The sequence below is a fragment of the Carcharhinus amblyrhynchos genome, chromosome 10 (assembly GCF_965287045.1).
Source record: "Carcharhinus amblyrhynchos chromosome 10, sCarAmb.v2.hapA, whole genome shotgun sequence".
NCBI classification, from domain to species: domain Eukaryota; kingdom Metazoa; phylum Chordata; class Chondrichthyes; order Carcharhiniformes; family Carcharhinidae; genus Carcharhinus; species Carcharhinus amblyrhynchos.
The window spans coordinates 36504896-36517344 of NC_137333.1; the positions used below are offsets into that span (position 1 = coordinate 36504896).

Consider the following 12449-nt stretch of genomic DNA (forward strand, 5'->3'; position numbering starts at 1 on the left):
ATAACAGACTCTAGCATTTTCTCCACTACTAATATCAGGCTGACTGTTCCCTGTTTTCTCTGTACCTCCCTTTTTAAATAGTGGGGTTAAATTAGCAACCCTCCAATCTGTAGGAAAGGTTCCAGAGTAGCAAGGGCGGCCATTGGGATGGGGAGCAAGTTCCCCTAACTTTTTAGTTGGGGTGAGGAACACAATGCCACGTTAAATCCAGCCCCAGACTGTTCTACATTATGCAACTTTTGTAGAAGGTAGCAATAAAGTATTGAATAAATAACACCTTCTGGAAAGGAAAACACATTGTTGCTTTCCAAAATGTAACTCTCAATAGCTTATAGGAAGCTGGTTGTGAGTCACTTCCTATTAAGAGAACACGGACATGCACATGGATTAGATTCAAACCATCTGCAATGACTTTGTTGTTTTTCAGGGATCAGTGGATGTAAGAGTCATTACTTTTAGTTGGGCGAATTGCTTTTACTATTTCTGGATGTTAGCCCCATGGTAATGGTGGTATGTTTACTGCTGGCCTCATAAACCATTATTGCATTGTCTGAAAGCAGACCACCAGCAGTATCAACACTTCATAAACTGGACTGCATGTTGTAATGCCTCACCACTGTTAATTAATGAACAAAGTGCAGGATTCCAAGGCGTTTGAATCTCTTTTAAGGATTATACAGAAAACAGTTATCTTGAACTGTCATGTGGCTTATTTCACCCTGATTCTTCTCTTCACAGTTCCTTGCTGCTTAGATTTGAGGTTCATTGAGTTGTGTAAATAGCATAGTTAATACATATGACAAAGTACTTTGCTCCATGAAGCTGACATTTGCTTCTACCATCAAGCTACTATTGTACTTTCCATTCCCTCCCTGGGATTCTCAGCAACCCTGTGTTTCTGTGGGAAATGATACGGAGATGCTGGTATTGGACTGCGGTAAACACAGTAAGAAGTCTCACAACACCAGGTTAAAGTCCAACAGGTTTATTTGGTAGCAAAAGCTACTAGCTTTCAGAGCACTGCTCCTTCGATATGCATCAAGCTCATGAAGTTTTCTCTTTAATAAAAGCAAAGGGTCATCAGGATTCAAACATCAGTTCTTTTCTCTCCTTACAGATCCTGCCAGATGCGCTGAGATATTCCAGCATTTTCTCTTTTGGTTTCTCTCCTTTACCCTGTCTGTCTTCTTGAAAATAGGATGATTGCCATAGATTTCCCATCTCACCCTCCGCAGGAACCATAGTAGGTAGTCCATTGACCTCGCGTGGGATTTCCAGTCTTGTGATGCATGCAGCTGGAAAATCCCTGATTCTATTCTATGATTCTAGGCAACAGATAGAGTAGACAATAGTGATGCGATGGATATTTTTTGTCTGGATTTTCAGAAGGCCTTAAGCAATAAGCCCCAATAATAGACTGCTGAATAAGGTCAGAGAATATGGAATCAAGGGACAAGTGACTGACTGGATAACTTGCTGGTTTAAAGCCAGAGAGCAGATGGGAAAAAATACCAGAGTGGAAGAAGGTGAGAAATAATGTTCCACAGGGATCCTTGCTGAGGCCACTACTGTTCACAAATTATATCAAAAGTTTGGAATTTGGAATATAAAACACAGTTTCTAAATTTACAGGGTGGTGAGGGTGGAGAGTAGGATGTATGGTCAATACCGAGGAGGACTGCAACATATTACTGGCGGACATCAATAAGCTTGCAGAATGGGTGAATAAATGGCAACTGAAGTTCAACTCAGATAAATGTGAGGTTGAACATTTTGGTAAGCAGAGTAGAGAGATCAGTTATTATTCACAAGATTCAAACCTAAGACGGGTAGAGGAACAAAGGGATCTCCAGTGCAATTAAAGCAATCACCAAAGGTTATGCCACAGGTTAGCAAGGCCTGAAGAAAAGTGAATCAAGCATTAGGCTTTATTTCTAGAGAGAAAGATTGAAAATTAGGAAAGTTATCCAAAAGCTTTATTGAAGCTTGGTTAGAACACCTAGGAGATGACCTTACCAAAAATATTCTAAATATCGAATGAGCGTGATAATCAGATAAATTGGCACCATTTTTTTGGGTAACTTAAAAATCGAATCTTACCTGATTCTGTCAAAAGAAAATTAGCCAAAACCAGTTTCTGCCAGGAGGCAGGGTGGGTGGGGCCTAACTCACCTGAAAGCCATCTGACAACAGCACAGGGCACCATTGCGCTTGTGCAAATCTCTGGATTCAGCAATAGCTGGCCTTTGTGGCCGATCTCCCCCCCTTCCCCCACTACCAGGGGGCTCCATGGCCAATTGCCACCCTCCACTTGGAACAATCCTCCTCTCCATCCGGACTAATCAAGGCCAAAACCATCCCTCCAGCAATCTTGTTGCAGAATGGCAGCGGTTCCTCCCAACCAGTTACTGTTGTTGAGCGCGCAGTGGTCTCCATATACTGATTGCTATTGTAGAGTAGCAGCAATTCCCACTTCTCCCCCCACTGATCACTATTGCAGAGTTGCAATGGTGTCCATCCCTATAGGCCTGCCCCCTCAGGTCTCACCTTGGCACTAACCAATGTCTAGGCGTGGCCAGTGTGCCAAGCTGGCTGTGCCAAGGTGCCAGGTTTGCACCACTGAAGGTCTCCAAAGAGGGCTCAATGGCCTCTGGTTCTACTGGCACGGCCATCACATCAGGTCCTGTTGATGGCAACCACACGTGATCCTCACCACAGAGAATCTTCATCAGTGAGACCGCAGAGTCAAGTGAGCCCAAGACAATTGCATCCTGGGGCTCGCACGTAATATTTAAATGTTATTTAACATCAAATGTAAATATTACAATCAGCTTCATGCCCTTTTCAGCCACATGGCTAATCTCGCCGGATATCCGGTGCCAATAAGATCCAAGAGGTGAACCTGATTTCTCGGCACTCTCGCATTCTTACCAGCTCACCCCACCCATCGGCCGGCAGATTAAGAAGGTAAGCTCATCACCGGTCTCTTTTCTGTTTACAAAAGACAGACCTTGTAGAGGTACTTAAAACTACAAAAGATTTTGATCGAATGGGTACACAGAAAATGTTTCCTTGTGCGGGAAAGAACATAACAAGAAGCCATCAATATAAAATACTCACTAAGAAATTTAAAAGGGAATTCAGAAGACAAAGTTTCACCTAAAGAATGGAACTCTCTAGAGGGAATGGTTGAAGAGAATAGTATAGATGCATTTAAGGGGAAAGTAGACAAGGATCTGTGAAGATTACAATCGTAAATTTAATAATAAGTGATTTGAGCAGGTTCAAGTGAAGTAGAAACACTGGCATAGACTGGTTGGGCTGAATGGGCTGTTTCTGTGCTGTATATCTTCTGAAATCCAATGTGTTTGTTTATTACAATTTATTTGTAGTAAGTGTTTCATTACACCATAGTAAGGATCTGGACAATCTGAACAAGTATTGTAGAGTTTAAATGCAGGTCGAAAAGAAGAATTGGGTCTTACAAATTCATCACTGATTTCATTCCTCAACTGGTCAGTTGTAGCTTGGTGATCATACTGTCAACTTGAAGTTAAGAGGTGGTGGAGTCAAGTCCCATGCCGGAGATTTGAGCATAAAATGCAGGTTGGCTTTTCAGTGGGGGTGGGCTGCACTGTCGGAGATGTAGAACCCGAGGTCAAATATAAAACCCATCACATTCTTTCAGCAGGGTAGTATTCAGAGAATGGTAAAGGAGTTTTCCTTGCTGTCCTGGACAACATTTATTCCTCAAACACGATCACTGAGTAAACACCCCGGCTGTTTGTGAAGACTTCTCTGTATGAATTGGGTGTTGGGTTTTCTAACTAAGGAACTTTAATTGATTTCACGGGGTTTGGGGCGGCTTGCAAGCCTTTTATTCCCTTCAACCCCCTTTTTTGAGGAGGGGGGAAGTAAAACAAATTGTTTCATCAAAAATGTCTTGTCATAATCTGTAACCCCTCAAATTCCGGTGCCTGCAGTTTGACATGCCGTGAAATCCCAGCCATGTTGCTGAGGATTCCCCCAGCTTTCCTGCTGCAGATTCCTGTGATTCCTTCAAGGATCAGCGATCATTCGCACCATCCCATCCCTACGCTGTTTACACGTTCTGATCTACCTTATCCCCATCACTGAAACCCTTCAGCCATCAAAGATGCGGCCACAGTTTCAGATGTCCAGGCTACAGCTTCGGGGCTGTTGCAACGTGGGAGCTGAGATTATTGCTATTATTTCTTTCCACCCCCCCCCCCCCCCACCACTTTGCATTCCTCGCTGCGTCTCCGATTGGAAAGAAATACAAATCAGCCAAGCGTGGCAGTTACAAGTTGTGTGAAAATACGAAGTAGCAGGTATAAAAACAGACCTCAGTCGCCCAGCTTCAGCAACAGTAAGATTTGTGAAATGCAGCACACACCCCCTCCTCCACCCCCCCTTCCTGCCCCCCGGGCTGATCTGCATTTTGCGACGACTGATGTTGTTTGAGTCAACTCAATAAAGCAAGGTGCCTGCCCTGTTCAAAGCAGACAACGACCTGATCAGCCAGGCGAACTGGATACATACTGCAGCAGGGACATGCACTGGAGCCCGGTTTTGTACAGCAACTGGCGGCTTGCAAAGCTTTGAGTTTGGCTCCAGTGTGTTCTCCCGGGTTTGGCGGGTCCACAATGGATGTTTGCAGTTCGCTCCCCGCAATTTGCGCAGCGCAGCACACGGCTTCAATGCAATCCTCCACCAACCTCTTCGTCCCCAAATGTTCCTGTGAACAGTGTGCGGGCTCACTGCCGCTCAGCACGCCCCGAACATCTTCGTCACCGAATGAAGGAAGAATCCCAAATGGCCCTTCCCGTGTATGCGCTTAGCTCTTCCAAACTTCACTCGGACATTTGATGCAAATATCAAATCACTCATTTAACCAGAGCCTCAGCATCGTTTGAATGAAGCTGCTTTAATATGAGCAGATGTTGATATGAATGGACAGTGTGTGTGTGTGTGTGTGTCCTAGTCCCACTCAGGCTGCTGTCTGTGTCAAATTGAGAGATCTCAGAGCTAGAGAGATGACGCAAACCATCGTCCTCAAGCTCCCCCCACCCCCAAATTCAAGGTATTTCTAGGCGAAGATGGCCGCAACTGAACATCTAGCTCAGAGGTCTGTGGAGATCCAAACGCTGGAGCCAGTGACATTGCCCGGGGCAGGATAAATAGTTGAACTTTTTTTCTCTCTCTGGCGTATTTGCTGATTTCTTTGATGAGCTGCTCAGGGGGCTGGCTGTGTGAAGCTGGGATATGGTGTGATCTGAATCTTGCAGAGAGTGGAGAGAGGAGCTGGCTGTCTCTAGGAGCATGTTGTCACCGAAAAGTAGGTTTTCCTCTGGAGAGTTGTGGCGGAGTGTGATGTGACAGCGCTTGATTTTCCTATGCCTGCTGCCCGCCGTCTGGATGGCAACAGTTGACCATTTGCTAAGAGGGAGAGGCTGATTCAAGCTGAGCGGGCGAGCCAACATCCCGGTCAATGTCTATAGGGGCCAGGGGGCATCGGTTGTGGAATCGGCCGGAACCGCACTTGCCCACAATATGACCAAAGGCGCTTGGATGTGTCGGCACCAGGACGATGGGTTCAAAATTTGGTATGTCCCCCGGCAGAACGAGAAGCTGTGCACAGATTCCGAGCGGGCGCAGAAATGGCGACTGTCTTTAGCATCTCTCTTGTTTTTTACGGTCCTGCTCTCTGATCACTTGTGGCTGTCTGCAGAGGCAAACCTGACCAGGACCAGGGACCAGGAGCAGGACACCTTGGCAGACATGGGCGAGGAGCTCAGGGCAGCAAATCATTTACTTTCCCCCATCCTCCTTAGACCTGAGCAGCTAAGGAAAACCATCAGCAGTGACCAAGGCGTTATTTTTGTAGAGAATACCACAAAGTGGCGGCTGGAAATGTGCTCCCCACACTGTCTATCGCAGCAGTGGTTGACTGTGGAGGATCCCGAGTCTGTCTGTGGCAGTGTGAGGGGGAAAGTAAGCTCAGGCTCCTCTCCCCTGTCTCTCAGCAATTTCCACCTGCCCTTTTGTGATTCCTACACTCTTTCGGATCTGTTTGCCGGGATGCCTACCCCAGAGGGCTCGAATTGCCACCTGAGCATGGTACTGGATGGCGATGCCACGCTTTGCGTCCAATGTGTTGAGACTTATGAGCGGTTAGACCAGCACGCCCAGGAGAAGTACGAGGAGTTCCAGGTCTTGTTTCAGAAGTATTTGCAATCGGGAGAATACTCGGTAAAAAGTTGCATGGAGGAGTGCAAGGTAAGAGCGTTGGACTTTTTTTTCCCATTGGTTGGTTGGCGGCATTGCGGATGAAAGTTGGAGGATCTGTGCTGTTGGCATGGCGACGGCAGGTTTGTTGGTGGCAATTGGTTTGCACCGGGATTCCTCGGAAGCTGTTGTTGTTTTGAAATTGTTGTTAAAAACAAAGAAAAAGAAAAAAAGTCATTTGTTTCCCCCAAGTCTTGTGGCTCAGCCCCTGGGCGGAGAAAGCTGATTTTGCGCAGTTGTGAAGTGCGGACAAGTGATGAATTTAAATGACTGTAAAACTGGCTGGAAATCTACCTTCCCTTTCAGGCAGGGGCGCGTGGAGGAAACTACTCTTTAACCGGAGACCTAGTTAATCTGTCTAGTTACCAATGCTGCACTCATAGATTTAGCCAAAAATTTAACTCGTGCATCCCAGCGGTCTGTCACACAACTGAAATGTTTGCAGATAATAGCAGAATGCTTTGTAACTGGGAGTCTACGATATTTTAGAATGATGTATAAGCTGCATCTCAGACACATTCTCAAAGTGGAGATTGGAATCCCGAAAGACAGAATGTCATTTGTCGAGAAATAATCGAACATGTTGCGCTATTAACTCTGTGAAGTGCCTTCATTTCTATCTGGGCTATATGATGTTCCCTGTCACAGTATTCATTTGTGTGCGTATTCTCGAAATTCAAATGTGGTGTGGGGGGATGGCGGGGGACCAGCGAATAACCATATTACTGTTTTCATGTTTTGGTTACCGATGCTTTATTAGATGGCATTCCAATGTTAGATTTTTTTAGAGCCATGAATGTGATGGGCCAAATCCAGTGTCGGTGCAGGAGCCTCTTCAGTCCCACACGAATGATAACATTTCAAACAGGCTCATCGCTATTCTTTGCGCATCTTCACACGGAGCCCAGGGGGATCCTGAGCGCTGGCTTCCAGCTGTATTCACAGCATCTTGAACCTCCAGCCGTCACAAACTTTCTCAACGCCGCGGAGAACACTGCTCACCCTGACTTGCATCCAACACTCACTCAACAAACACCTTGACAATAACAACACTAATATTGACTGGGGCGTCCATGTCAGGGAATCCGCATTCACAAGCAGAAGTATTGAGCCGGCTGCAAACAGAGGGGAATGTTCAGAGATTGTGGGGGGTAAAAAGATTGTACAAAGAAGAAGAATTGGAATGGGGGAGAAAATGCGGCGAAAGAAAGCTACATTTGTGTGGTGAAACTGAAAATGCAATTTAAATTCTGCGGCTGAGGTGGCGGCGCAGCAAGTCAGCACTGGTCGCTCTCCAAGGTTCTGAATCCGTGTTACCATCCAGGAGCTGGTGGCTTAACAATAAATAACTGGGCTGAAACACGGTTGTACTACTTTCCAGACGATGATTAACTTTGCTGGCAGGTTTAATACCTAATCATGTAGACACATTTCAAATATCTGTTCGAGGACACTTTGGCGTCGGAAGATACATTGAATAGATTTTCCAATGTTTCTTTTAGTTCAAAGACAGCCAAATCCCTACTGCACATCCCATACTTCCAGCACGGGGAAAAATAGTGCGTTTCATGTTCACAACGTTTTACAGCATATCCTACGGTCTTCAGTTTAATATTTGTATTCAATAAATCTTTAACGTGCAAGTCGGAATGTATAATGTCAACAGATGAATGGATCTTGGCTCTATGTAAAGGTAGAAAGGAAGAAAAGGCAGATTCGCTTCATATCAACAGGTTTTACTTGTGGTGCGAAGTAACAGTCTGTAAGATATTAGTATTTGAGTAGATGCTGTTAATTCACCGTCGAGGAATTGGAACTCAAATTGCATTTCTACGTTCAGTGACTTTCAGAGAGTGGGTGATTCACTTTCATCCATGTACTTAGCAGGTTTCTGAGCAAACAGACTGAAAAACAATTGGTTGAATGAAAAATCATCATGGCGGCAAGTGCTTACCTGTGATGACAATAGAAAGAAAACAAGTAACAATACTTCATAACTTCGTTATGGACAATCATTAAAACAAAGGTGAAAATAATAAATGTTCATAGTTGTGCAATCCATTGAAATATATAAATAATTGCAATATGTCGCACAATGCAGATCTCTTTAATTTCCAAAATAAACACGAAACTGCATTTTCTGCTAAAGTCGTGTAGCCAGTTTGAAGATTTACAAAGTAAGGGATTAGGTTGTCTGGTAATCTATTAGTTTTGTGTCTTTTTTGCAGAATGGGACATTTTCATCTTAATTTCATTGCAGATTTACTTTCGTGTGGTTATAGCAAGAGATGGCAATGGGGGATAGGATTCAAGAGTTTCATAATGAAGTTCAGGCAGAGTCTTTTCCGCCTTTCGACAACTGAAGACATATTCAGTTATTCGATTATGTCAGCGTAGCTTTGGTATGTGTTACCTTGGATCAGTTTCAGCGCTCCTTTCTGAATGTTTTCGAGCGTGTTCACGTGCTTCTTGTTCAGTCCAGCATTTCAAACGGGCCCTGCATACTCAACAATGGGTCTTATATAACTACAGCGCATCAGTCAGTTTGAGATATCATTGAAAATACCTCACTTGTGAAGTCTTCCATTTGCTCCCTTAAGATTACCATGCATTTGGTAATCACATTTGAGATCATATTCCTCATCACTCAGTTTCATCTAATTTGATGAGAGTGAGATTAATGGGGCTGTGGATGAAAAACATTTCCATAGCATTACACTTTGGTGGTGCTCACTTACGTGATTTGCTGTTGCTTACAGTATGGAGAACTCTTTACATTTGGTCATATCAGAACAGTATAAGGATAATATTATGATCCATATCTGCTTTCTGTTTCTAAAATATACAACATGGTGTAATTTAATAATGATACTAGGCTTAGGGATTAAATTTGCAGTGTGATTTATGCATTATTTAATTTGCAGAAATATATTTTCACTCTCATACAAGGAAAATTTTTGATTTAATTTAGTGGTTTGTTGTCCTAATAAGGAAGTATTTAATTTGTCTTTATAATAATAAAACTATTATTATATACCAGAAAATATGGAACTCAGAAAAATCTACAGTTTGCGCCTGATTACCAGCTCAGGAAGTGTAAGATATTTACATTTATTTTAATCAAAGTGAAAACTTCTGACTTCAAAATGCAGTACCTTTATAAAAGAAAAATACCCGTAAAATAAACCTTTAAGATGTCAGGATTTGTTCATGGTTGAGGCTTACTGAAGCCTTGCAAACATCTTGGGGCCTCGAGCAATGGAGTAACAGATTCTCAGAGTCAGGACATGGAGAAGGAAGATTGAAAATAGCAGTGAGGCAGACAGTGAGTTTCCTTCCAGATTTATAGTTTCATTGATTGCAACAACATTCATTAGAGCAATTGCTTACCACCCATAAAATACAGCTCAGGCATTGATTAGTATTCTCATTGTCCACTATCTATGATGTGACTCAGTTCTGTATGTTTTCAGTTCCCCATTAGTATCAACAGTCATCTCTCAATAGCCCAGAGTCAATTTTAATTTTTCCTCTTTTATACAAAACTTTTTTATTATTTACTTAAGTACATATTTTAACCACACTGGCTAAACATTTATATGCATGTAACACTAAAAATATCACTAGACTTGACAGTAACCATATATCATTTTATGGATTTTGGACTCATGGGGTGAATTTTAATTGCTTTTTTAAAAATTCTTCTTACTTGAACAAATACATCAGTTTGATTTCTGCCATTATAACAAGTTTGTTGACTTTTTGGTGACAAAATAAATAATTGTAGTTTCTTTGTGTTTCTTTCTACATGGCTAAAATACTTCTAACTGGATATTGCACTTCTTTTTATGGAAGTGAAGACAGAATAACTCTCAGTGCGCTGAACCTGTATAGTCTGCTGGTAGTCACTGTCAATTTGGGTCACCCAGGAGGATTGTCAAATGCTTGAGCATAGTTTGGACCTATAGAAGAACATTATAACACAATCAGTATACTTTTGAAAGTAACAAAAGCATGTGGGAAGGTTATATAATCTTTGAAGCATCGTCTACACAAGTAGATCCATTATCATATGCAAATAATTCATGTTACAGAGCATAAAATTTAGGAAACAAAGATTAAAAATTGAAGGGAAACTGTAAAAACTTAAAAGGCAGCCTGTAATGATTTGTTTTTTCCCCTGCCACACTTCTCAGCAAGTGGAGCCTTTGTTTTCTTTGACAGATGTGGAGTCACATGTAGGCTAGACCAGGTAAGGATGCCAGACTTTCTGCCCTAAAGGACATCAGTGAATTAAATGGCTTCCTCTGCTACTGCACAATAACAATTTAACTTTCACTGAGCCTATTTTTAAACAAAATTTTACTTCCTTTTGCTCCATCATCATCACTTCTATCATTTGATTACTTCTGACCTCCACCTCATCACAGATCTCTCTCCCTTTCATTTTTTCTCTGCTGTCTTTTTCCTATCTCTGAACTTGCTAATGAGCTGCCGATCTAACTTCTCCAGTTCTCATGAACGATTGAGCTAAAATGTTAACTTTCTTTCTCACTCCACAGGTGCCACCTGACCTGCTTCCAATATGTTTTGTTTTATTTCAACTTCCAGCCTCCTTAGTCTTTTGTTTTTATTGTAATGATTATTTCTTTCTGCATTGGAATTCAAGCTAATGTTCAGGATATATCTGCAGAAAGAAACATTCTTAGTCAATTAGAAAAGGATAAGGCATTGAAGGTTTAAGGTTGCAACCATTCAGCCTATGAGAAATGGCAAAGCAATGATCACCAGAGTCTGAAGCTTAGTAGCTAGAGCAGCCCTGAAATTTTTTGGTGGCCCCACTTAATTTAGAGATTGAAGTCTTAAGATGGAAACAGGACTGTGTTTGCAATTTTCAACTGAACCATTTAGATTGTTCATCAGTTGCCAGCCTGGATCCTGAAGGTAAGTTGTGAGGCCTGGTGGATGGGAATACTCTACCAGGTTCCACAAGTCTATTCTTGTTCACTGTTGCTCTGAGTGTCCAGAGATTGCCTCACGCCTACTTCCTCTCAATGGATTTACATTTTTCTTACAGGAAACTGGTTAGATGCTTGCAGCCCAAAGCTGGCAGGCAGTCCCAAGATACTGAAAGTCCAGCTCCAGTCAACCCACTTGATGCAAATGTGACTTAGTCTTTAAAATGGACCAGGCCTCTCACTGGAATCATTCATTGAACATTTCCATGGCTGGCTCCATGAACTCTGCCCAGAAGGAACATTCACTCCCAACAGTTTCTATTGAATCATAGAAATTTATGTTTTTCAAATTATTCCCTTTATTGGAATATTATTGATGAGATACATTAGTTTGTTAATTTTCAAAAGAGGATTGTCAAGGGACATAACAGAAGGTACATTATATGTTTCATCTTGGTACTAATTGACAGTACTGTTGATCTGTGACTTCTTGTACCTGATGAAAATAAGTATTCAGTGGGCAGTGAAAAGTTTGGTAAATGTTATTGTTGCTATTTGCGGCAGCTATTCAGTCCTGAGCACCATAAACATTTTCAGTTACAGCAGCAAAGTATCAGAAACACATTTAGAGTGAAACTAAACATAGAGTTGTCTGTTATACACCCTGCATGGAATTCAATTATATTGACAACAATAGAACTGGATATTGGGCATATCTCGTAGCCAGTATCTCTGTTTTGTGCCAGTTTATCCCAATTAATTGTTTGTGATATTTTTGTCAATGAGCTGCTTTGGAGAGATTATACATATGTGCTTGAGTAAACCTGTACTTTGAATGATCAGTAAACACGATGATAGCAGTGGAAATATGTTGGTACCTTCATCCTGCCCTCAAAGACCATTTAAGATAATAAAAATAAATTTTGAGAACATCAACATCATAATGTTTTGCTAATACTATTTTGCGTGTGCAAACATGACAGTGGATTGTCTCTAATCGGTTAGTTTCCAGGAGTGATGTATCTTGTGAGGGCATTAGATGATTATTTGAACAGAAACACTGTACAGGAGTCGGGAAAAGAGAAAGGCACTAAGTCATCATGCTCATTCAGCGAATCGGCACAGACATGATGGACTGAATGGCCTTATTCTGCACAGAAACAATTTTGTGATTCTATAAAT

General features: G+C 42.2%; 1 protein-coding gene across 1 annotated transcript in view; it reads left to right on the top strand.

Annotated features, from left to right (window-relative positions):
- The first annotated feature begins 5574 nt into the window (after nt 1-5574).
- Nucleotides 5575-12449, top strand: part of nalf1b (NALCN channel auxiliary factor 1b) — an 828435-nt gene continuing 821560 nt past the window's right edge. The window contains exon 1 of the mRNA XM_080197870.1: nt 5575-6300. Within this exon, the coding sequence (XP_080053996.1) occupies nt 5575-6300 (726 nt within the window). The remainder of the gene's footprint in view (nt 6301-12449) is intronic.